This window comes from Eriocheir sinensis, chromosome 54 (genome assembly GCF_024679095.1).
Source record: "Eriocheir sinensis breed Jianghai 21 chromosome 54, ASM2467909v1, whole genome shotgun sequence".
Taxonomy (NCBI): Eukaryota; Metazoa; Arthropoda; class Malacostraca; order Decapoda; family Varunidae; genus Eriocheir; species Eriocheir sinensis.
In genome coordinates, this window is record NC_066562.1 from 3,372,431 (window position 1) to 3,398,159 (window position 25,729).

The 25,729-nt window shown below is 44.5% G+C and overlaps 2 protein-coding genes across 7 annotated transcripts in view; one reads left to right on the plus strand and one right to left on the minus strand.

Moving 5' to 3' along the window:
• The window catches only part of LOC126983554 (membrane-associated transporter protein-like), a 51,774-nt gene extending 28,929 nt beyond the window's left edge, over window positions 1-22,845 (plus strand). For 3 of the 5 annotated variants that reach the window (XM_050836339.1, XM_050836344.1, XM_050836340.1), the window contains 10 exons: window positions 934-1,035; window positions 4,750-4,892; window positions 6,588-6,668; window positions 9,075-9,161; window positions 10,953-11,147; window positions 11,731-11,841; window positions 13,094-13,224; window positions 14,465-14,639; window positions 17,507-17,584; window positions 21,242-22,845. In XM_050836339.1, the coding sequence (XP_050692296.1) occupies window positions 934-1,035; window positions 4,750-4,892; window positions 6,588-6,668; window positions 9,075-9,161; window positions 10,953-11,147; window positions 11,731-11,841; window positions 13,094-13,224; window positions 14,465-14,639; window positions 17,507-17,584; window positions 21,242-21,472 (1,334 nt within the window). In that variant the 3' untranslated portion in view covers window positions 21,473-22,845. The remainder of the gene's footprint in view (window positions 1-933; window positions 1,036-4,749; window positions 4,893-6,587; window positions 6,669-9,074; window positions 9,162-10,952; window positions 11,148-11,730; window positions 11,842-13,093; window positions 13,225-14,464; window positions 14,640-17,506; window positions 17,585-21,241) is intronic. The other 2 variants (XM_050836341.1, XM_050836342.1) reach the window with 2 other exon arrangements.
• Window positions 20,596-25,729, minus strand: part of LOC126983553 (nascent polypeptide-associated complex subunit alpha, muscle-specific form-like) — a 169,609-nt gene continuing 164,475 nt past the window's right edge. For both annotated transcript variants that reach the window (XR_007735967.1, XR_007735966.1), the window contains exon 18: window positions 20,596-21,481. The gene's annotated coding sequence lies outside the window, so the exon portion shown is untranslated. The remainder of the gene's footprint in view (window positions 21,482-25,729) is intronic.

A 25,729-nucleotide genomic window follows, 5' to 3' on the forward strand; every position in this document is an offset into this window, starting at 1 on the left:
TCTCTCTCTCTCTCTCTCTCTCTCTCTCTCTCTCTCTCTCTCTCTCTCTCTCTCTCGTCCGCTCACTCGCTCGCTCACAAATCCTCCCGCACCAAAGTTTCAATTAATTTTCAAAACGTTATCACTTTCTTCGATGCAGGATTTAGCGGCGAGCCAGCCAATCAGAGAGAGAGAGAGAGAGAGAGAGAGAGAGAGTGTCTTTCCTCAACGATTCCAGATTTTCTATAAACAATATGTACTCTTGTCTTGTATGAATGTATGTATGTATGTATGGACGCCTGTATGTATGTTCTGTAGGAAGGTTGAAAGCTGCAGATGGTCGTGAATAATACCCACGCTGGTGACGCAAGAGGGGTGTGTGTGTGTGTGTGTGTGTGTGTGTGTGTGTGTGTGTGTGTGTGTGTTCACGATTTAGTTTCCGTCGTCGCTGCCGCCTTCTCCCGCGGTTTGAGGGAAGAGCAGAAGACTTGAGTTCGTACTCTTAAACACCTCGGCGCCTCGGTTCGCCTGTTTGAAAAGCCTCTCGTGGAAGTTGCCTGGCTTTTCATGGACTGTTTTGTGATCCTAGTGATAGTTTTGCCCGACCTCTGCACCCTGAACCGGAAAATTGCGAATGAAATCTCGGTTAATCTTCTCAACGGCCTTGGAAACTTGTCGTATTGGGAGCAGGATGCGTTGAAAAATACATTGTACTCTTTCCTCATCCCTCTCTAGATGGCGGCAGTGTCCTTGGGAACTGTGTGGTAACTGTATAGTATATATCTCTAGCGTCTGCCAGTGCCGATATTATTCACATCCAGAGAAAGTTACGTTACGCCCGCACGCTGACCACTCATCCACCGTGTGTGTATGCATGCTTCAGAGCACATAGGCCCTTTATGTATAAGTAATCATGTATATTGGAGTCACGCCGCCCCTGCCTTCCCCCTCCAGAGGACCACGCCGTGGGGCTGTCTACCTTCACCGTGATGGCCGGGCTGGGCGGGGGGCTGGGCTACGCCATGGGCGGCATCAACTGGGACGCGACCATCATAGGTGAGTGCCCGGCTGCATGTTCCTAGGGGCAGTTTTACAGTCCAGTACAGCAAGTTCGTAAGCTCCCCAACCAAACACAAACTACTACGAAAATTCCTTGTATTGTGTTTGCGATTGACATAAATAGGATTAAATTTTAGCAGACCACACGGGAAATCTCTTTAGTATATGGTATTGTTAAGAAAAAACGGATCATTGTGGAGATAATAGCTTGGTTTGGGCGCTTACAATGACTCTGTTGAACTGTCGAACTGGCTCCTAATCTCTCTTCTGGCAAGTGGCCCCCGAGTACAGAGGCTCGGCTGCAACTCCGAAATTAACGATGGGTTGTTTTGGAAAACGCTCGTCGTCATTTCCACTCAAAATTACTTAATTATACCGCGACCAAACCTTGCCTAACCTAACCCAACCCAACGCAACCTGACATGTACAAGAGGGGGCATTACATACCACTCGAGAGATTTGTGGAATACCCCCCGGCTGGCGACGTGTGTATATGTGTGTGTGTGTGTGTGTGTGTGTTGGCTGTTGGCTCTTGCCGAGTGTGGACGTGTCTTTTCCTCCCTCCTTCCCTCGCCCTTCCATCCCTCAGGTAAGTGAATATACACACACAACACTTGTTAATCAATCACTTGTATTTTCTTCACTTGTTATTTAAGAATTTTAGCATTGTTTTTATCTATCCTCATTCCTTATAACTGGGAATTACAGCAACGTCATTTGTCATCAACTGCCGAACGAGCTTTTCCAGTACGCAAAAAGGCCCAATTACACTTCGCGGCCGACCACACAACACTCGACACACTCACGGAGAAACGTCATTTACTTATACACAGTGCCTTCCTTGTCACCTCATTTACACTTATCAGGACACCTCTCCTCCCGAAATTGACCTCTCTTTCGGCCACCTCTTTTGATTCTTTTTATAGCAGCGAGTAGCGTTTTTTTAATTTTTTTTTATTGTTTCCTTTGTGCCCTTGAGCTGTCTCCTTTGTTGTAAAAAAAAAAAAGCACTCACACAACACTCATTAACACATCTGATAACACAAACAACGAAAACACGGCCGTCACAAACAAGCACTTACAACAATCACTTTCGTTCATCGTGGTTCAGTGCTTCGAACGTCACACCAACAACGTTATACATATACATAAACGACACACCATCCCTCTCTTGCTGCTTATATGTGGTAATACGGGCATTATGGTCAGCCTTGGTCCTTAGTGCCCCAAATACCCCTGTTAGCATTGCCACAAGGCGTAAGGTAGGGGGAGAGGGCCGTCCAGTGTTTCGTGCCGTGATGGGTTCGAGCACGCGGGTTGGTTTCATCTCAGGTGCCTCGGGTCTTTCACGTTGATCTACTCCGGGCTGGTTGGCAATAGCGTCTCAGTAAAGGAAGCAGGTCAAAAACATACAAACGACAAAAAAAGCCAGGTGTCAATGCACCTGTATAAGAGAGTGGCCGACAGAGAGGTCAATATCGGATGGAAGTGACCTCTCTCTTGACCACTGTTATCTACTTTCTTTTATAGAGGCAGTGCTAGCGAGCTTTTATTTATTTATTTATTTTTTTTTGCTTGTTTTTCCCTTATGTTGCTTCCTCCACTGTAAAAAATAACTCAGATCCACTAGATTAGAGTGCCGTTTCTAATTTCTCAGCCTCAGTCTTAGCATCTAACCCGGTAGCAGCGACGGGCCAAATTTGTGCCATGATTTAACCTCCCCAAAATAGATGATACATAAACTGATCACAAATGCTTTGATATATATTATGAAATGGTTTGTGTGAGTGATGATTTTTTCTCATTTTTCTCGCTTAGAGGGACCATTAAGAAATATGATCCCCGCTGCTACCGGGCTGATCCTACACCACTTCTTGATTCCTTCACCACACTAGAGCTACTTAACACAGACAACCGTGGCACACAACACTCCCCCCTCTCACCCTCATCACCCCTCACTTTCCTTCACTTTCCTTCACTCTCACTCTGCCTCACTCCCCATCATTTCCCCTCTCTCCCCTTCACTCCCCTCAACTCCCTTCACTTCCCCTCACTTTCCCTCACTTTCCCTCACTTTTCTTCACTCTCCCTCACTTTCCTTCACTTTCCTTCACTCTGCCTCACTCCCCATCATTTCCCCACACTTCCCCTCCACTTCCCCTCACCACCCCTCAACTCCCTTCACTTCCCCTCACTTCCCCTTCACTTCCCTTCACTCTCCCTTCACTTCCCCTCACTCTCCTTCACTTCCCTTCACTCTCCCTTCACTGCCCATCAATCTCCCTTCACTTCCCCTCACTCTCCCTTCACTTCCCACTTCCCCTCCTCTCCTTCACTTCCCTCACTCTCCTTTCACTTCCCCTCACTTCCCCCTTCACTTTCCCTCCTCCTTCACTTCCCCTCACTCTCCCTTCACTTCCCCTCACTCTCCCTTCACTTCCCCTCACTTTCCCTTCACTTCCCCTCACTCTCCCTTCACTTCCCCTCACTCTCCCTTCACTTCCCTTCACTCACCCTCACTCCCCATCATTTCCCCTCTCTCCCCTTCACAACCCCTCTCTCCCCTTCACAACCCCTCAGCTCCCTCCACTTCCCCTCACCACCCCTCAACTCCCTTCACTTCCCCTCACTCTCTCTCACTTTCCTTCCCTTCCCTTCACTCTGCCTCACTCTCCCTCACTCCCCATCATTTCCCCTCACTCTCCCTTCACTTCCCTTCACTCTCCCTTCACTTCCCTTCACTCTCCCTCACTCCCCATCACTTCCCCTCACTCTCCCTTCACTTCCCCTCACTCTCCCTTCACTTCCCCTCACTCTCCCTTCACTCTCCCTTCACTTCCCCTCACTCTCCCTTCACTTCCCCTCACTTTCCCTTCACTTCCCCTCACTCTCCCTTCACTTCCCTTCACTCTCCCTTCACTTCCCCTCACTCTCCCTTCACTTCCCCTCACTCTCCCTTCACTTCCCCTCACTCTCCCTTCACTTCCCCTCACTCTCCCTTCACTTCCCCTCACTCTCCCTTCACTCTCCCTTCACTTCCCCTCACTCTCAGTTCACTTCCCCTCACTCTCCCTTCACTTCCCCTCACTTTCCCTTCACTTCCCCTCACTTTCCCTTCACTTCCCCTTCACTTCCCCTCACTCTCCCTTCACTCTCCCTTCACTCTCCCTTCACTTCCCCTCACTCTCCCTTCACTTCCCCTCACTCTCCCTTCACTTCCCCTCACTCTCCCTTCACTCTCCCTTCACTTCCCCTCACTTTCCCTTCACTTCCCCTCACTCTCCCTTCACTCTCCCTTCACTTCCCCTCACTTTCCCTTCACTTCCCCTCACTCTCCCTTCACTTCCCCTCACTCTCCCTTCACTTCCCTTCACTCTCCCTCACTCTGCCTCACTCCCCATCATATCCCCTCTCTCCCCTTCACAACCCCTCTCTCCCCTTCACAACCCCTCAGCTCCCTTCACTTCCCCTCGCCACCCCTCAACTCCCTTCACTTCCCCTCACTCTCCCTCACTTTCCTTCACTCTCCCTCACTCTCCCTCACTCCCCATTATTTCCCCTCACTCCCCTGCACTTCCCCTCACCACCCCTCAACTCCCTTCACTTCCCCTCACTCCCTCACCCCCAATCACTCCCTCACTTTCATTTACCACCCCTCACTTCCCCTCACTCCCCTTACCACCCCTCACTTTCCCCTCCCCTTCCCTCTAGGCACGTTGCTCGGGGGTCATGTTCGCGCCGTCTTCACCCTCGTCACCTTCATCTTCATCGCCTGCGTCTTCTCCACCCTCTACTCCTTCAGGGAAATCCCTCTCGACATCCTGCAGAAGACCTCCCGCACCGAGCTGGCCAAGGTGAGAGAGAGAGAGAGAGAGAGAGAGAGAGAGAGAGAGAGAGAGAGAGAGAGAGACGCCAAATTGCCCTGAAAATAACAATGACTACAATAATAACAACAACAAAGACTTCCTCACCAACATTAAATTTTTCTCCACCGACAATGAGAGAGAGAGAGAGAGAGAGAGAGAGAGAGAGAGACTTCCATTGCCACCATATTAGCTCTCCCTTAAGCAATGTTACCAACGCTGCAGACCATGTAATACCGAGGCAGTGTTACCAGCTCAATTTCGTTCCCTTGGGGTGTATTATTTTGGCCCTTGCAAAACCTTGTGTATGGGGGAAGGAGAGAAAAGAGAAAGTGGTGGTAACTGTTTGAGGGTATTTGTGTGTGTAAAGATGTCGGCTTGTTTGTCTGTGCGTGGTAATTGGGTGTGGCTGTGTGGGTGTTCTTGTGATATTTATTTTGCTCTTTCCTTTTCTTTTCTTTTATTTTATTTTATTATCACTATTAACTTTTTTGTATGTGGACTGATGTGACTGTACCTGTTGACATTGTTTGGTAATTTTGCTGTTTTAAAATTATATATATACTTTTTTTTCCGTTTATACTCTCTAATAACCTGTGGAAGATTAATTTTCTAATCACAACTGTATATATTTATCTTTTTGGGGGTTACTTTTTGTGTGTCCGTAATTTAATCTGGCTATTTGGATCTGTGTATATCTATCAATCTATCTACCTGTGTATCTACATCTAGTATGCCTGTATATATCTAACTATCTATTTACTTGTCTGTGTTCTTCTATCCATATCTACGAATACGGTATACCTGCCTCTGTATCTTGTATCTATCTTTTATGTCTGTTTATGCCCTTTTCTTTCCGTTTTCGCCCACCTTCCTCCTTCCCATCTATAGTTAAATCACTTTCGTCAGTATTGTTATTGTTTAAAGAGCCAATCAATCATACATTCAACTGCATCCCATCTGTCTATTAAAGTTAACTCATACATCATTCTGGTTATCTATTATTAACTAATCCTTATCTGCTTCTCTATTACTCCTTTTTCTGTTTACATCAATTTACTCAACGCTGTCTGTTACCCTGTCAATATGAAGTGTCATCTATTTAGGTAGTTATCAGCTCATCTATCTCTGTTTATTTATATCAGTTTGCTTCGTATCGGTTTAAATCAAGATGGGACTTTCAAAGCTTCTCACTGAACGTTAAAAATAAGTATACTAGTAAATAAGTATAAGGATATAAGTAAAGTGCTTTGAAAGTCCGGCATTTCATACATCTTACCTTAACTCTATCGTAATCGGGTTATTTTTTTATCTATATACCTTTAGGTCACGTTTCAACTTTGTAAATTTGGAAGTACAGATCAATTTGTACGTACTCTTTATATTTGTTACTTTCGTGTACTTATCTATCTATCTATCTTTCATTTTTTATCTCTCTTGCTTTTCTACTATACTGTTTTTGTCTATCTACACGTACGTATCTATCTATCTATCTCTCTATCATTCTATATCTATCTCGCCTTTTTTGCTATACCGTCTTTGTCTATCTTCATTTACCTATCTATCTATCTGTCATTCTATATCTTGCCTTATCTACACTGCTTTTGTCTATCTTCAGCACCCAACTTATTTATTACCCTGCTTTCCTATGCACCCTTTAACTATCAGTCTTTATCTCCGTGACAGGGGGCGGACCAGGAGGAGGGGGGTGCGGGGTATGGCACCATGGACAAGCCCCCACCTCGACCCAGCACCCTCCCCATCGTGGTAAGTCTCTCTCTATATATATATATTTCTTCCTATCTATCTATTTATCTATCTATCTATCTATTTATTTATCTATCTGTATCTATCTATCTGTATCTATCTATCTTCAACCTTTCCGTTACTATTATTAATCTTATCAAATCATGTATTGGTAAGTAAATTAAGAGCCATATTGAGAGAGAGAGAGAGAGAGAGAGAGAGAGAGAGGATAAAGCAACACATTTCCTAACACAATAGATATACTTCAGTGTGCCTTAAGTGTCCCCGGAGAGTTCGCTTTCTATCACGCGCCGCCTTTCACCAGGCCCTCGTATCTCGCAGCCTTATCCCTCATGAATTATGGGATTCCTCCTCATTTTCCTCCTCCCACGAGAGAGAGAGAGAGAGAGAGAGAGAGAGAGAGAGAGAGAGATTGCCTTTCCTCCTCGGGCCTCCACAGTCCACGGGTTGCACATCCTTGCCAACGTCAGCAGCAGGCTTGGGTTCAAGTACATTATTGTGCTCCAGTCCAGGTACGATTACTTTACAACATCACAAATCCAAGTAAAAGCACACTTTGTTTTATAGCTAAACTCAAGTGCAAGTACGAGTACTTTTCTACTGTAATCGAATCCAACTACAAGTAATTTTATCCTATTTAACCTCGGTGTCAGCTCACTCCAGGCAGAGACACGCCAGTCCTCGTCGACAGACCGACTTGGTCGGCTAGATTTCGATCGCCGATAGAGTCGATCTGTCGGCTCCCTGCTACGGGCCGCCTTTGGCAAAGGCCCGTGCTCCCTCGTGCAAGCGGGCGCAATCCCCCCCCCCCCCCCCCCCTCGCCCCCCCCTTCACTCCAGGGCGCAGGCCATCCTGGCCTCCCCAAGGCCCGTGCTTTGGACGCACTTGTTATTCCTCACCCTGACGTCACCTCCACTCATGCAGGTCGTCAAACACCACACCAGCCACACGTTTGCATTTTTGTGTTGGACTCGAATATACTCGAAAGTAATCGTAAATTATTGAGTAGGTCCTACTTGGCGTCCGAGTACAAATATTAAGAAACTTTTGACCCCGAGTTCAGATATAAATGCAAGTATACATGCATGATATTGTGTATTTAAGTACGAGTAGCTACAAGAACGAGTACGGTATATATCTACTTGGACCCAAGCCTGGCTTGCAGTCAGACATATAGGAGGGAGAGTCCTTGGCAGCCTCCCCCGCACTACCTAGTCAGGTTACCACCGGGGGTGCACGGTGAGCACAGCTGACGCCCCACGTGAATATGGCGGACCACAATATCCAAGCAGGCCTGCAGTTTATCCTAAACAAGCCTGCAGGCGACCCCTTACGAGAAGCAATCATGGCACCACCATAGCAGAACGACGCTGTCAGGAGACAGTAGAAAGATGCGGAAGAGGACGGATCCTGCGGGTGAGGGTAACACGGAGGCGATGGTGCCCCACTTGTTTTCAGTGTTATGTTCGGCTATTTTCATCTGACTATTTGAGTGAAGCATTCTGCAATGACACTACTAGTTACAGCAATGGTGTTGAAGGCGGGCGTCGTAAACGGTCTGGAAGTACTTATTGCACTCCCTGAAGTGATAGAACAGGGGGAGATTTGGGTCTTGTCCGCCATTATGACCACAACGGGCCGCGCATCACGCCTCTCCAAGTCTCTGCTCAGTGTCCATGTCTCACAGCCATACAGTGAGACAGGAAGCTCAAACGACTTTGATTCGAATCTTTGTCCGCCTGCTCAGATATCGACAGCGCCATATAGTACTTGTATTGAGCGAGTCCATAACACATTACTTCCGCAGGCCAGTCCGTCGAGTGACTTCCTGGTAAGACCTACCATTGTTATGCACTACACTGCTTAGGTATGTAAAGCTCTTGGCGACCTCGACATTCTCACCACATGCATGAATAGATTGACCTGTGTCATTCAACAACGTTCCAAACGACTGGACCTTGGCTTTGGCCCAGAAGACTTACTAGTGACAAAGGCATTTACAGAGCCACCACCAGGACCTCCAGCTTTTCCGCGAGAAGTACTACGTACAGGATCATCAGCAAACCAAAGTCAATGACCTCGATGTTGTCAAAAGATCAACTTTGATCAACAACTTAGCCTAATACCCAGTCCATGCAAGGGTTGAAAAGTGATGGAGCAAGTAGGCACCCCTGATGCACTCCTGAATTAACAGGGAAGAAGCCAGAAACGCCTCCCCCACACTTCACAGCACGCATAGTTCCAGAGTAAAGGCCAGTATTAGAGCTAAAATTAATTATATCTTACAACCACTATAACAAGTAGGCTACAACTACTACTATTAGCAATACTACAACCATTTAAAAATTATTACTCCCTCTATTACTACTACTACTACTACTGGTATAACTAGTAATGTGTCCCAGCAGAATGGCCACGGGCTGGAGCAAGGCATGGAGGCAGGCACCTACCAGAACTATGCAAGTGATGAGGAGACCTCCTTCAATGCCCAGGTGAGAGAGACAGAATATCAAGCCATTTTAACTTTTAAATTATCTATAGGGCTTAGAAAACTACTACTTCTATCACTACTACTAGGGGGTCCTCCATAAGTTGAGTATGTAATCCCTTCAGGAGTTGTCTGGAAATCTGTAATGATATTTCAGATTATAAAAATTTCACATAAAACATTGCACCAAACATCTATGTATACTTTTGTATAGGCAATGACTTAGGGAACAAATAAGCTACATAATTATATCTAGCTATAACTGTTGTTCTGCTGGAAAAAGATAAATGACTTCAATAATCTAACTGATATATCTAGTGAGAATACTGGTGAAAATGAGCACAGATATCTTGTGTGTTTGCTACTGGTATGGAGAGGCATCAGAAAAGACACAGAATAGGTTTAAAGTGATAAGAAGCATTACAGGGTGGGTCTGGAAAATACCCCCCAAAGCATTACACAATATATGGACCGCCCATGCCACTATTACTGATGTTTTCTTATGGTAAAGGAGTCACACCAAGGACAAAACACAAATAGACTAAAAATGATACTGTAAAGGGGCTGGAGAAGTATGCCAAATGAGATGATCAAATTTAGCTCTAGAGGTGTCTTGATACTCACAACCTGAAAGAACTATATATACAAGGAGGAGGAAATTGATACAGTATAAGGAAGGCTGCTCCAGAGTATACCAGTGAAAGGAATGGAAGTGTAGAGAGAGTAGTTTCTTCAAGATCTTTCCCAGGACAGACTTGCAGTAGGTATCTCTTGGTGCTAGGGCTGCTCTGAATGTGAGGTTGTGCCAAGATAAAAAAAATGTATTTGATTTGTGGGGGAGCTGTGAGGATTCTTGGGAGGATTAAAGCCAGAATTTTTAAACACTTTTGACTCCCATCATTTATTTCTAATGGCCAAAAAGAAGGAGCTAAATGTGTTCTTATGAGTATTTTATCACATTCATAGTATAGAAGCCTTGCCAGTCAGAAAACTACCCCTGGACAGGCTCACAACTCCTATGAAAAAAAAGCCTTGCCAAATGTGTGGGCGTGAGCGATGAAATGTTTAATAATATGCCCCTGAGCCTCTAAATCCCCCTTGAGTGCTGCATCAGAGAGTTGGACAAAATAGAGATTAACTTGAGTAGCAAATCTTGTACAAGGGGGCTATGGGAAGATTGGAGGCATGCAGTTAGCAAATTCAAGAAGAACAGCTTGCATAAAAAGAGGCTTACAAGATAGCAAAGGGAACAGATTGCAGCAGACAGTGGAAGGTTGAAGACAGTTAGAGGAAAGGTGATGAGGCAACGCCCTTTCACTTTACTCTGTCTAGAAGATGCATATGGGCAGACAAGACCTTTCATATACTTAACATCTAGGGAGAGGAAAAGAATTGATAGAGGTGAAACAACAATGAGGAAGCTGATTATTAAGTTTCCGGTTAAGATTTTGAGGAAAGGACACACCAAGATTGATTAATGTAAGCAAGAGGGACGGCTAAGTTATATCTAATAGTATGAGAAAATTAAGTGTCTGGGGGATGTGTTGACTGAGAGATAAAGTTAACTTATGAGACAAGTTTTGAGGTACTGAAAGACACCAAGTTCCTTTTGACCTAATCTGAAATAATAAAAAAAAGTCAGATATTAAGAGCTCAGTAGCATCTTCCTTAGAATTATGAAGCTGTCTTTACTACTACTACTACTACTACTACTACTACTACTACTTCTACTACTACTTTATCACTACTGTACCTCCTTTCCCTACTGCTACTTGTAATACTTAAACTAACACAGGATCCAATGATGGTGGAGAAGACTGATGTGGAGGGCGGAGGAGCAGAAGCAGCAGGAGGAGCGGCAGCACCAGAAGGAGGAGCGGCAGCACCAGATGGAGGAGCAGCAGCAGCAACAGCAGCAGGAGAAGAGGAGGCAGAGGTACCCGGAGCCACACTGAGGCAATATCTGCTGTCCATCGTTTATATGCCTCGGGTAAGAATTGTTAGGTTTTGTGATTGTTTTTTTCTATACTAATTGTACTATGCCTACTACTACTACTATTACTACCAGAGTAATCCTATCTTTCTTAAACCTCAAAAGTAAATCCATCCACTTTCATGCTGTTAGTAAGATTATCACCTGCTACTGTCCTTAACTATCTCATCCACTCTAGGTCAACTTTCACTACTACTGTTACTACTACTGCTACTACTGCTACTGCTAACACTACTACTACTATCACCACTACAGCCACCATCCCCACCCTCACAACTACTACCATTACCCTTCCTACTGTAGAAGTGAAGGCAATGACATACAATACAAAACTATTTCATTTCCAAAAAGTTCCATTAAATTCTTTGACTTCACAACCTCATATTAACTAACTAACAGGGAGCAAACACACACAAAAAAAGACTTGTTAATCCCTAAATCCTTCTCTTAACCTCTCAGTAGTTTTTAATCCCATACAACTTCTCATTAACATTCATTGTACTCATAACCTTTTTATAACCTCTTAATCTCTTGCGACCTGATCTGACCTGACCTGACCTGTCCCTTCTTGACCCCCCAGTGTCTGCGGCTGCTGTGCCTGACCAACCTGTTCTGCTGGATGAGCCTCGTCTGTTACTCCCTCTACTTCACAGACTTTGTTGGGGAGGCTGTGTTTGGTGGGAACCCTAGTGTGAGTATCGCCTCTTTTTCTTCTTTTTCTTCCTCTTTAGACGCCTTTATTTTCCCTTATGGAGCTGGCTGGAGTGTGAGTATGTATGGGCTGGACACTGATGGAGTAGAGGGTGTAGGGAAGGGTGAGATGGTAGGAGGCTGTGGACAGGGGAGTGTGAGTATGGCCTGGACAGTGATGGGGGTAGAGGGTGCAGGGAAGGGTGATGAGTAGCAAGGGTGAGATGGTAGGAGGCTGTGGATGGAGGAGTGTGAGTATGGCCTGGACAGTGATGGGGTAGAGGGTGCAGGGAAGGGTGAGATGGTAGGAGGTTGTGGAATGGGGAGTGTGAGTATGGGCTGGGCAGTGATGGGGGTAGAGGATGCAGGGAAGGGTGATGGGTAACAAGGGTGAGATAGGAGGTTGTGTATGGTGGAGTGAGTAGCATGAGGGAAGAGAATAAAATTAGTATTCTTAGATGCTGTCTTCTCTAACATCAATCATTTCTAGAGGTCAAAAAAGAGGAAATGATCGTGTTTAAGGAAGGAAGAGGTAGTTTTGTAGTGGTAGGGATAATGGGGAGTATGGTGGAGGAATTAAGGGGTGTGAAGGGGTAATGGGAGGGGTCAGTAACAGATGAAAGAGTGAGTGTTATTAAGGGAAGTCAAGGATAGTTGTAGGGATGAAGTTATGAGAAAAGTGTGTAATAGAATAATATAAGAACTGAAGCATCATATAAAGTAGTGGGGAGTGAGATGGGACATGGTGGTGAAAGGGATATAGGGAAATGGGTGAAGCGAAAGGATATGTAGTGGAGAAATAGATATGTTGTGTTGGGGTAAAATTATGCTGAGTGTTGTGAAGTGACGAGTGGGGAGGAGGTTGAATTTTGCATTGGGAGTGATGGGGGTGAGGAAAACTAAATTCTCTCTATATAACTGTAATGTGTTGAGTAGTTGCATTTCTCTGTATGTCATTGTATGTTCCTTTGTTACTTAGGGCCAGTTCAACAGTCCAACGCAGTCATTGCAAGCACCTACACCAAACTATATTCTCCGCACTGATCCGTTATTTCTACTCAATACCAGATGCTAAAGAGATCTCTGGTGTGGTTTTCTAAAGTTTCCTTCTTTCTATATCAACACCAAGCACTAATACAAGGAATTTTCATCGTATTTTGTGTTTGGTGGGGGAGCTTACAAACTTGCTGGACTGTGAAACTGGGCCTTTTGTGTTTCCATATTCCTCATTCTGATCCCCACTTGTCTTCCAGGCCCCTGAAGGCAGCAAGGAGAAACAGCTGTACACGGATGGGGTGAGGTTTGGCTGCTGGGGGATGGCCCTCTACTCCCTCTCCTGCTCCTTCTACTCCTTCATGATCGAGAAGCTAGTCAAGCGCTTTGGGTTTGTGTCTATGTGTGTCTCTGTGTGTGTGATGTGATATACAGGAGGCGAGCTACATTCATATAATCCTGGTTCACCGTCTCTTATTTGGCATGGACTTCCAGGTTATTTTAGATCTCATTGCATCTTTAGGGAAAGCCATGTTTCTAGGTATCCCTCAGGCACCTTGTCTTCCTCAGTTTCTTTAGTGTCCCATACAAACAAGTCAGGTGTGTCAATCGTCTCCATTTCCTTCATCATCCAGTACACCATGATCAACTCTCCTTCTCTTCTCCTCTCTTCTCTTCCCCAGTTAAGTAATCTGATCTTCCCAATCTTTTTTCACATGTCAGTTCTCTTCAGCTTAAGACCTTTCCATTGCTACTTTGAATCCACTCAATAAGATTTTTTTATTTTTTTATTGCAGAGACCACACCATCACTGCATATTGTTGCTGATTCTGTCCGTGATTTTAGCAAGATTGGAATATGCAATGATGGTGTGGTTCTCTTCATCCATTTGTTTCATGTGACTTCTCTTTTTCTCTTTGCCTCTTCACACTTTTTAATTAACCATTCTGCTTTTCAAGTTCAGTTTCTGGTCATCCTTTGCACATTTCTCTCCACACCTCTATTGTGCAATCTCTTGAAACTTTCCTATCTTTTGTGTAGGTTGCTTGCTTTGTTAAATATACTCCAATTTGCTTCCTCATAAAATATCCTTAAAACTTTCAAAATTTTCTTTTCATGTTTTCGAATCTCCCTTATTTGTAGAGTTTAACTTTTCGTTCTTCTTTTCCTTTTAGTGCATTGAATTTGATCATAACTCTTGCTCTTCAGTAAGACACACATATGTGATCTCTCCGATTATATTGTTTCCTTGATTAATACCTACACGGAGGTGTCTTCTCTTCTAAATCTCTTGTCTCCCTCCATTCATAGTCATTAAGTTGTCCATTACAATGCTTGATAGTCTTCTGTCCCACGACTCCTCCCCCTCCCTCTGTACCCCCCCTTCTTTACAGTGAAACTAGTACATCATCTTGTGTGTGTATTAACTTATTTACTCTATTTTTGGTTTACAGGATCTGAGTAGTGTTCTTATTGTCCTGCCTCCATATTCATATCCATCAAATCCTTACCCTCATGAGCCATCCATGCTTGAAGCACCTTCGGATTTTTACCATTCCATTGTCAATACAGCAACTCCCTGTTATTCGACCACACACACACACACACTCATGTAAGCTTGTGTTCAGCAGAGCTCGCCCGGTGTACGTGTATGGGCAACTGGTGTACAGTGTGGGCATGCTGTTCATGGCTGTGTTCAGACACCCGGCGGCTGTCATCATCTTCTCATGCTGCGCCGGGGTGATGTACTCAACGCTCTTCACCATGCCATACCTCCTGGTGGCACATTACCACGCCTCAGGGATGGTGAGTACGTGTGTGGGTGTGTATGACTCCGACTGTGAAAGTGTGTGTATGACAGTGAAAGTGTTTTTGTGACAAGCAGTGTGTGTGTGTGACAGTGTAAGTGTGTATGGCTAAATAGTGTTTTCTTCTTTCTTACTTGGGATAACAAAAATAACGCCATGCTTTTGACTCTAACCTTAACCATGTACATTCGTGTATGTAGGGGATTGACAAGGCTAGAACATTTTCATTTTAACCCAAAAGTATTTTATGTATATGCAACTTTCATTCTTGACAAAGTATAAATGTATCCACACTATTTGCTGAAGAATCATCAGTAATTATCTTAGCTCTAGAACTCTTATTAGCAAGCAAAATAAAGATTCTACCACTGTACAGAGTCAATGCTTTGTTGTGCTATGCTGTTTCTTCTCCATTCCTTATCTTTTGTCAAATCTTGTATATATTTTTCACTTGCCTAACCAGTCCTTCTCCCTAGCCAGTCCATCTTTGGCTCTTCCCAAGTTCTGTTTCAGTTCTTCATATATCATTACAATTCATTCTTGCATTTATTTCTTGCTTTTGTCATATATATACATTTATTTTCTCTACTAAACCAGCTCTTCTATGACTTGAACCACCCCATCCTTCACCAGTGTTTCCTATCCCATTCTCTTTGCCCATCTCACTCCCCTTTGGCTGTTTCCCTGTGAACCTTCTGTTATACAGTGAACCCTCAATTTAGCACAAGACAGGTACTAAAGTAACTCTTTCTGAATCAGTTTCATGCCAAACTGAGATGTTATTTCAATAGAGATTTATCAATCCGGGACTGAAGAAAAACATTTAGTACTAATATACATTTATTGGCATACAAAAATGTGGAAAAATTCAGCATGGTTTTGCAGTATTTTGGTAACACTGTTGTTCATTAGTTGAGGTAAATGATAAAATTATGAAACATGGAATGTTCCTGCACCAGCTGGCCAAATCTCTTCTTGTTTGTTTGTATATTGTACATACCAGCACAATACAAACTTACACTCCACTATGTGACTGTCAGGCATATACAAATTCATTTATGGTTTCTGGATAGTCCATGCTTTAGGTTTGAACATTTTTTTTTGCAATAGGTCTAGAAAATAATAAGAAAATCTTAAGAAAGCACAAATTATATTGCAAGATAACTGGAAAGAATGTTCCATGTTCACTTAAGTCTATTGAAAACTTACACTCGAGATATAATTAACTTGCTTTATAAAAGATATTTGAGTGGCACACCATCAAGTAGGTACTGGATAATGCATCTTCATAAAATGCAGATACTTGAGGTTTTTCATATATCCATGTCTGAGGAATCAATCAACATTGGAAAAATTTTGACCATAATCACTGAATTTTTAACTGCCTTACTGTCTGTCCCATCCTGCCCACCACCTTGCACTCATATCCATCTTAACACATTCTGGACCCTGCCTCTCATCTCTCTCTCTGTACCCTTCCCATCTGCTCCAGGTTCTTTTTAGTCCTTTGACCTTCTCTTATCTCTCACACCTTTCTCATCTACTCCAGGTTCTATTTAGTCCTTATCTCTTGCCTCTCACACCCCACTAACCCCCTTCCATATATGATGTGTCCGGAGAAGGTGTGTGAGGGACAAAGCCATTTTTTCTAGTTTGCACTGGAAGAGGCAGGCTACATATCCTACAGAGAACAAGATACAAGTTGCTGGGGAAAGGTGACCCTCGGTTCACAAAATACAAGGTTGCTTTTCCCCTGTAGCATGTGTCTTGTTCTTCCTGGGAGGTGTGGCCTGCCATTCCTATTGCAAACCAGAAAAATGGCTTTGTTCCTCATGCCCCTTCTCCTCTAGACGTCTCATATTTCTGTTTATAGCCATCCACCCCTTGCCCTTCCTCCTAACAATATACTACTCTCTCCAGCAGATTCCCTTCTAGCTACTATTTCTTGACTCACATTCCATTAACCCCCTTCCATATTATGAAACCCCGCATGGAGAAGCGTCCCAAGCGGCAATTTTTAAAACGTCAGAAATTGCTGCCAAAGTTTTGGAAACGTAAAACATGAATAACTTTGTTGTCATTGAAGCTAGGTGCATTTTGAAAAGTTTTAAAGTATTTTTCAAGACAAAACCACTGATGTTAGTTACAGAAAGATTAAAACAAGAACAAGTACACAAACAAACAACCAGATGATCATTCTGTTTATGACATCATGAGCAGATTCAATCTCACAAAGTATTACTGGTTTGATTACTAACACAAAAAAACTATAATGGAGTGTCAAGCAAGCAAACAAACACAACAACAAATAAAAACATAGTTGTTTGGAACTAGTTTTGTATGTTTCTAGGCAATAAGAATTCACATCCAGTAGTGATTGTGTATTATTCTGCCCATGTTGTCATCTAGACACAACCAAACAATAATAAAAACAAACCACCACCACGGCCGGGAGCTTTGGACACTCCTCCAAGGCACGTCTCGCCTGGGCGCGCAAGTCAAGCGATCATGCAGTTCACCTCTTTGGTTTCGGAGCATTTCGACCGTATTGCAAGTGGCGTTTTGTCCTTTCTGACATGCTGAGATTGAAGTAGAAGGGTGAAAATAGTGCTATATATACTTAACTCCAAACCAGCTATTGTGTCCCTTTGGACACTTCTCCACGCGGGGCCTCATATATTCCTGTTTATAGCCATCCATCCCTTGCCCTTCCTTTACCAATCTCTCCATCAGATCCCCTTGTATTCTAGCTACCATTTATTGCATCTCACACCCCAGCAGCTTCCTTCCCATTGTTAGCCCCTCACTCACAGTCAGTCCCTCCACATCTCAGCAGCCTCCTGTAGCTCCTGCTTGTATTCATAGATCAAGTGTGAGGATGTGTGGATTGTGTCGAAGATCCGTCAGCTGCTGGCCCACTGTCTTGGCTCGACTGACCCCAAGGTGAGAGCGAGAGACCTTATATTCCTGCCTCTCAGCAATAGATGAGAGTGCACTTTGTCTGGCATACTTCAGTGTAATACCATGGTAATTGTTGGAGTCCTGTTGGTCCTCTTTTCCTTTCAAGATAGGGATAATCAACCCCCTTTTCTAGTCATGAGAAATTGCACTTGACTGCCACACAGCAGACAGCATTGCATGCAACACCATTGACCATTGCTTCACTCGTAATTTTCCACATCTCACTGATAATACAGACCCCAGCTGCCTTTCCATCCATCAACCTCCTCACAGCCTCTCTCACCTCCACAAGAGAGGGTGGAGTTCTGTCTGTTAGTAGATTAGCAGCTGGCATCTGCAACCCAGCAACTGCAACCCCAGCTGCTTGGAGGCTGTGCTGTGTAGAGCTGCCAGAAGTATTTGGCCCAACAAGCCTGGTACCCATCCGCACCCGATACTATCTGCCTATCAGCCATTCGGATAGTACTCATCTGAGATGTGGAATTAGAGCGGAGCTTCTTCAGAAAGCTCAAAAGCCAGGTCTAAGGTTGCCTGTATTTAAACAACCCTGCCATCCTCAGTGAGACCTCTGGCATATCCCTCCTCAGAAGGGTTATAGTAATTTGTGACAAGTCCTGTATTGGTCCAAGTCCTCAGCCAGCCTAGTACCACAATTCTCCTCTTTATTTTCCAGTGTCTCCTGTGTTGCCTCGAGGGAGGCACTGGAAAAAATAGAGGAAAGTCACGCTGCCAGGCTGGCTGGGGACTTGGAACAATACAGGACTCTGTCACAAATGACTATAACTGTTCTGAGGAGGGATATGCCAGATGTCTCACTGAGGATGTACAGGCGACCTTAGACCTGGCTTTTGAGCTTTCTGAAGAAGCTCTGCTCTAATTCCACATCTCAGACAAATACTATCCAAACAGCAGATGGTGTGGATAGGTACTGGGCTCATTGGGCCAAATGCTTTGGACAGCTGTACATGATAAAAAGCCCCCAAGCAGACAGATTCCTTTGGCTGGTTTGCAGGAGGCAGCTGCTGCTACACCAGTAGAATACACTTAGCCTTCTGGAGAAATGAGAGAGGCTGTGAGGAAGTTGGGATCTGAAATATAAGTACCAAGATGCTGAAAGCTGGGGCTGAAGCCATGATCTGTGGGTTACATGCAGTGCTGCCTGCTGTGTGGCAGTCCAGTGTCGTTCCTCCCGACTGGAAAAGGGGGTCGGTTATCCCATTTGAAAATGAAGAGGAAACCGACAGAACTCCACAAATTACTGTGGTATTATTACACTGCTCAGGGCATTTTTGCTCCTCTGCTGCTGATGTGAATTTGATTTCATCTGCTAAAGTTTCAGAAACCTGAGTAATGTGTTCATGCCTGCCAAGTCAACAACTGACCGTATCCTGGCACTTCGCGGAACGGCGACGTGATTTTCAAAAGGGGCTTCTTGTAGCCTATGTCCAAACTCAAGAAGGCATTTGGCTCAGTGCATCATGAGGCACTCTAGGACATTTTGTGAATTTCTGGGATTCCTGCAAGGATTACTGGTCTTATGACTGGCCTTCACAGCACTCTCAGTCCCAGAGTAGAGTGTGGGGGAGGCTTTTCTGACTTTTTGGTGAAACGGGGGGGTGTCCTATAGTGAAACCATTTTACCAAGTCCATTGAGGCATTGGCTCCTGCGGGTCCTTTCCTCCCCTCTGTTCTACCACACAGTCCCAACACCTATCTCTTCCTCTCATATCTTAGCTATAGGTAACAAATGGGAGGAAAAAATAGGTGTTGGAACAGTGGGGAGGAAAAGACCCATGGGAACCATCCCCTCAACGGACTCCGTGAAATGGTTTCACTATAGCTCCATCACTTTTCAACACTTGCATGGGCTGGGTATTAAGTAAAGATGCTGGTCAAAGCCATTGCTAAGCATCTGTTGGCAACACCAAGGTCACTGATCTTGTTTTTGCTGATGTTGCTGTTCTTTCACATAATTGCTGGAGAGCCTAGTATTGGCTAACTGGTTGACAGTCCAGTCTGTTCATGCATGTGGTGAGGACATTGAGGTCACCAAAAGTTTTACATACCTTAAGTGGGAGCGTAGTGCATAACAGTGGTGGGTCTTGACAGGAAGTCACTAGATGGTTGTGCCTGGCCCACAGTGTTACGGACTCGCTCAACACGAGTAAATGGCGTTGTCGATATCTATGCAGGCGGACAAAGATTTTAATCAAGTCACTGATGCTTCCTGTCTTACAGTACAGCTGTGAGACATGGACACTGAATAGTGACTTGGAGAGGCATGTTGATGCCTTTGGTACCAAGAGCCTTTGCAAGATCATAGGTATCACTGCAATGACTGTCGCACCAGCAACCACTCGGTAAAACTGAATCATGGTCTGTTAGTGGCTTAGTCTGTGAATGCCATCTCCAGCAAAATAGGCACATGGCACACTTTCTGAACATTAATCCTGCTCACAGAGTTGTGTCTGTATGATACAACCCTGAGTGGAGAAGACCAAGGAGACGCCCACATAACTCATGGCTGGGTTAAGTTGATGATCTTGCCGGGAGGGGCTCGAGATGGAGAAGGTAGTTGTGTGGAGGCTCACACTGGGGTGGAAGCGGTAGGTGAGTGAAGCAACGCCCTCCCTGGCATGTGCTCCCCATTAATTTTCCCTCGAGGCAACTCCACTCCTAGATCTTGGACACTCTCCAATCTACTCCTCGGCAGCTCTAAGAGTTTCACATTTAAAGGTATCCCGCAAATCTTCAGGGTCCTCTAGAGCACAGAGCACTTGAAACCAATTGAGACTTTTACTGCAACCTCGTGAGCACACGCCTGGTCCCTCAGTTTCTAAAGAAGGAACTCCAGAGGGTTACATCTTAAGGACTTCTTGGACCTGATGCATATCCTCAGTTTTGCAATAAGATATCTGTAGTCAGTCGCAAAGAACTCTGCACTCCAGACAACCCTATAGTTCTAAAGGATCCTCCATTGAGTACTAATGAGATATGATCAATCCTTTACTACATTGCCATACCAAGTCAAGCGGCAAGGCTTGCGTCTTGAACCAGCAATCCTTAACCTTCTGGACTTTGCCAAGTTCAGAAGGAGTGAACTATTCAAATTTCTGGTCCCAGAGCCATGGGGAACAACACATAGCTTGTAGCCAGCTCTCTCTGTGCCTGGAACTATACTGAAGTCACCCCAAGACAGTGAGTGTGTCATGTTGAAGGCACTGGTTGACCATAGAGTTTAGTTTGGCACAGAACATCTTGGTAGGGGTGTCCACTGCATTAAGAAACATGAAACCCAAGGTGTGCTTCAGCCTCACCAGATGTAAGGAAGGCACAATATGAATTACAAAGATGTTTATAGCTTGAATATTTTAGATACGGATAGCAAGGAATAAAACATGAAAAGTAATCGTAAGTAGTGCTAGTTATAAAGTATCATTCTAACCAAATATAAACTAATAACTCAAATATATAATAATATTCAGCATTTGGGTCCCATATCCCGGGTTAAGAACCACTGGTCTAAGGCCTTCTAGGATGTAGGAGCTTGACTCACCTGTTAGGTATAAGTAGGTGAACACACACACACTTTTCATCACCACCACCACCACGTCCTCTAACACCCCCTTACCCCCACAGTTCCTGGCTGCTGAGGGTGATTGGGCTGGGCCGGAGCAGCAGGTGCGCGGGCTGGGGACTGACGTGGCTATAGTCTCCTCCATGGTATTCCTTGCCCAGTTCATTCTCTCCTCCTGCATGGGCTCCATCGTCGCAGCAGTAGGCTCGACCACCGCTGTTGTGTGTGCTGCGAGTATCCTGGCCACCTGCGGGTCCATCACAGCCACTCGCGTCTCTTATTTGGACCTCTGAGTTGTGGTTCTGAGGAGGAAGTGTGAATGATGGCATGGTTAGGTTAGGTTAGGTTAGTGGTGTGTGTGTGTGTGTGTGTGTGTGTGTGTGTGTGTGTGTGTGTGTGTGTAAAAACAAATTAGTCTTGCATGTGTAAAAGTACTTAAAGTCTGCATGTGCATAAAGAAAGGTTTAAGTAGCGTGTGTGTGTGTGTGTTTGTGGTGTGTGTGTGTGTGTGTGTGTTGCATCTTTAAAAAATCATTGTCTGTGTCTTGTCTGTCCATATGTATACACACAAAATGGTTGATCTTCCTTCCTCTATGTATAAAAAAAAGTTGTGTATAAAAAACTGGTACATGAAAGAGATCATTGTTAGTGTATGCACTTACAGGGTTGCTGTATGTGTTTAAAAAAGGGTTCTCAACTTCTCATAAATTTAAGAGGATTGTTGTCTGTCAGTCTGTCTGTGTGTGTGTATAAAGGAGTAATGTACCTGTTGCATGCAGAACCATAGAATAGAGACTGTGGCCACTTTCATCACAGGCATCAAATAAACAAGAGAGCCGCTCAGAATTCAAATTGATGCCGATACAATAGTGTTTTTTGTGTTCTAGGTACTTTGAGACCCTGACACACACAAAAAAAACAAAAAAAAAACATGATTGATTTGAATTTCGCACAGCTCTTTTGGTAGCATGTTGCTGTGATGAAGTTGGCCTCACTCTTCTATTCTATGGCTCTGGTTACATCTGTTATTTCATGCTGGGGTGTTGTAAGGGTGCGGTGTAGCATGCATGTGTATCCCTGTTCTGTGTAGAGTTGTTTGTTCTTCTTTGTGACTATTGTAGAGCTAGTTCCTCCTACTCCCTTACGTTCTCTTTCCTCTATTCCCTGGACCACAAGCTGTAATCTTATGCATGGACTTCAATGTCATTCTGCCTATGGTGTGTGTGTGTGTGTGTGTAGAGAGTGTAGGAGTGATTGATTTTCAAGTTAAGAATCTGGTCTTCTCTGTTGTGGGATAGCTGTTGTTGTAGGGCACAGTGGTATAGGAAGAAAGCCGGTCATAGTTAAGGATGAGAGAGAGTACTAAAAAGAGGTTGTTGATGCTGGTGCCAAACGTGAACGCTGTGTGGAAAGTTTATTTTATAGTCAAAGGAAAGAGACTGCAACAAGACTGGTGTGGTAAGTGAAAAAGGATACAGTGAGGGGTATGTGTGTTGTAAAAGTTGTGAATGTTGGAAGTGTTAAAGTCTATACAGACAATAATTGAACATGTCTTGTTCAATGAATGTGTGCAAAAAAACTAATCTTCCAGTGTGTGTGTGTGTGTGTGTGTGTGTGTGTGTGTGTGTGTGTGTGTGTGTGTGTGTGTGTGTGTGTGTGTGTGTGTGTGTGTAACCCTTAATTAATGATCACCAGTATGAAGGACTTTTTTTTTTAGCAATGGAAAAGCTATCTTAACAGGGGAGGGCAGGTGTCTCGTACAAGAAATACTAGTCCAGTGCCCAAGAAAGGCCATGAAGAGTGAATGTGCTGTGTAGCCCTACAATTGTCAGCCTTTTTTTTTTTTTTTTTTAATTTGCTGCCTCCTTGTAGGTGTGCAACACATTTAACGAGTGGTTCATGGGCCTTACAAGAGGTAGCACAGCTAATGTAATACATTGCATTTATTGAAGCAGGCGGGAAGGCTCCAGGCCCTAAACATGACACTGATAAAAGCGCAGAGCCCAAAATGTTATTGTTCCCTCATGTTCAGTTTTGATGAAACTAAATAGGAGAGTTGTGGTTTTGGATGTAAGAATGTTCAAAGCTGTTTAGTCACGATAAATACAAAACTTCAAACAATCCAGTGTTGTAATGTTAACCTTTTGACTGAAGGCCGCAGCTGACGGGGAATATACAGGTAAAAGGTAAAGAAAAAATGCGGTGCATACGCCATAGCTGCGCGTGGCTGCGGCGCTATTATCCGTCGCATTGGGCCTCGAGCCTGCGCTGGGAAGAACCCTTTGTGGCGTCAAATCTCATCCCTCCGTCATAGTCCATCCCATCCTGAATAGGCTACATACATATTATTATAAACGCAAATGATGACGTGTTTGTAACTATAGGATATCAACAATCACTCTTCTTGTGATCTGTTCCGCTTTGCATTGCTGTGTAGGCTACTCCTTGGGTTCCGCGATGCGCAGTTCAGGATGAGATGGACTATGACGGAAGGATGAGATTTGACGCCACACCAGGACACGGCCGGGGCAGTGTGAAGTCCGGGAATCCCACAGTTTGCCTTCCTTTTCCCCAGGCACCTATTTGTCGACCAACCCGAAAGGGAGGATGAGCAGCTGGGTGGGTGAGCTGCACGCCGAATGCCCGGTGTAGCGGTCCGGGATTCGAACCCGGGCCCGCGGATTCGTAGCTAACCGCTGGCCACTGCTCCACGCGTAGGTGCATATACGGGTAAGTAGCCTCATTATGTAAAGTAAGCAAGTAATCAAGACTCCTGTCAAGGTGACTGTGCAGACATTTCCGCAAAAAATAACAAGCCGGCCATGACGTGCTCGAGAAAGTTGTTGAATTTATTGCTCTCGGGCACAGGCGGGCGGACAGCGGCGGCACCATCAAAGCATCTAACACGTATACAGAGACGACGATGACGAGGCTGCGAGTCATCTTCCCGTCGGTACAAGTCACTCGCGGATATCATTGTTTGGGTCAACGTCTATATAAGTTACTATACAGGCATTGGTTAGGGTGGTGGCCCGGTGGTGGTCTCTGCGCCGCTCTCTGACCTATTCTTAACTTGTTCTAGCGTCCTGCGCACAGGAAATTCCTGAATGAAATTGAACGCCTCACATCTCATAAGCTCAAAACTGCCACAGAAGCGATAAAGTTTTGTTTAACGACATTCGGCTTGGTTAAAGACGAAACCATCAGCCTTATTTGGTTCGCACGAGGGCAGCTCCGTACAAAGGGACAGCTACGTACACAACACCGGGGTTGTCATCGGTGTTGCTATGGTATTACGTAAGCCTGACAGCAGAGTGAGCAGGCGTCCTTGACGGGCTGCATCAGGAGAGTTGCCAAGTGGCTGAGTCAGACAGCCGCCTGTCATCACAACGGAAGAACGCTGACACGCCCACTTGACGAACACCTGTCCCAAGCAATACTCAACATACTGAAACACCTCAAACTATGCTCTCAAAGACTGACTATATAAGTATATAAAAACTTGACCCGAACAAAGTGGAAACCATAAATGGCGCCTCCGTCCGCGCCCATTTAAACTTTTCCTACTATTTTTTTTTTTGTACGGAATTGAAAATGGCTGAGGCAAGGACAGCACGCATACTGTATCCAAGATCCGGATAAAAAACACGTTGCGGATTACCAAACGTTTTCGTAAATGACCCAAACTCCTACGAAAGCCTTGTCAAATATTGGGCGACGAAATGCTGTAAAATACGACCGTAATCAGAAGCATTGGGAAGTTCCTCGGATTTTGATACCGTTTTGTGATGCTAGAGATCATTTTACACGATTTCTGCACCCTGAACAGAAAAAAAAATCAACTTTGAAAACCCTGCGGCCTTGGAAAGCGATCGAAGAGGGAGCCCGATACGTTTATTGATAGACTTATGAAACTTGGTCTAGGAGGGGAAAGGCGGGGATAGGAATATATAAACACCAAGTCAGGTGGTGGGAAAACTACGGGGAAATGTGACCGGGAATTCCACTATGCTAAATCATGAATCCAAGGAGACAGGTGAGCAGGGAAAACGTATGACTGGGAAGCCCGTCGAGATGATAAGGGCCATTCTTTAACATTCCGGCACACAGGCACACACATTTAACAAGGCTTTCATAGGATTTCTGGGTACTTCCACGGGTATTTTTAGGACCCTGGTGGTAGTTTGACCCGTTTTTGTATTATGAATCTAAAAAAAACTTACTACAGAACACCGACTGACCTCCTCTTTGGCTTTCGGAAGTGATGTTGAGGTGAAAGCGTCTGGGAATAGCAACAACTGAGACGATCACTAAGAGCAAGAGCTAAGCAGAAGAGCAGAGAAGATAAGGACAAAATATAGCTTTATGGATACTAGTAAAAGACCTGTGCAGTACGTGTAATAGGCTCGGGAAAGAAAATACAAAGCCCTATCACGAGCAACGAGAAAGAAAAGCAAAGAAAAATCAGAGTATGGGAAAATTAAGGATAAGAATAAGACAAAGATGGAAAGGGTGAAGGGAAGTGGATCACAAGTTGGGCAAAGGTGTGG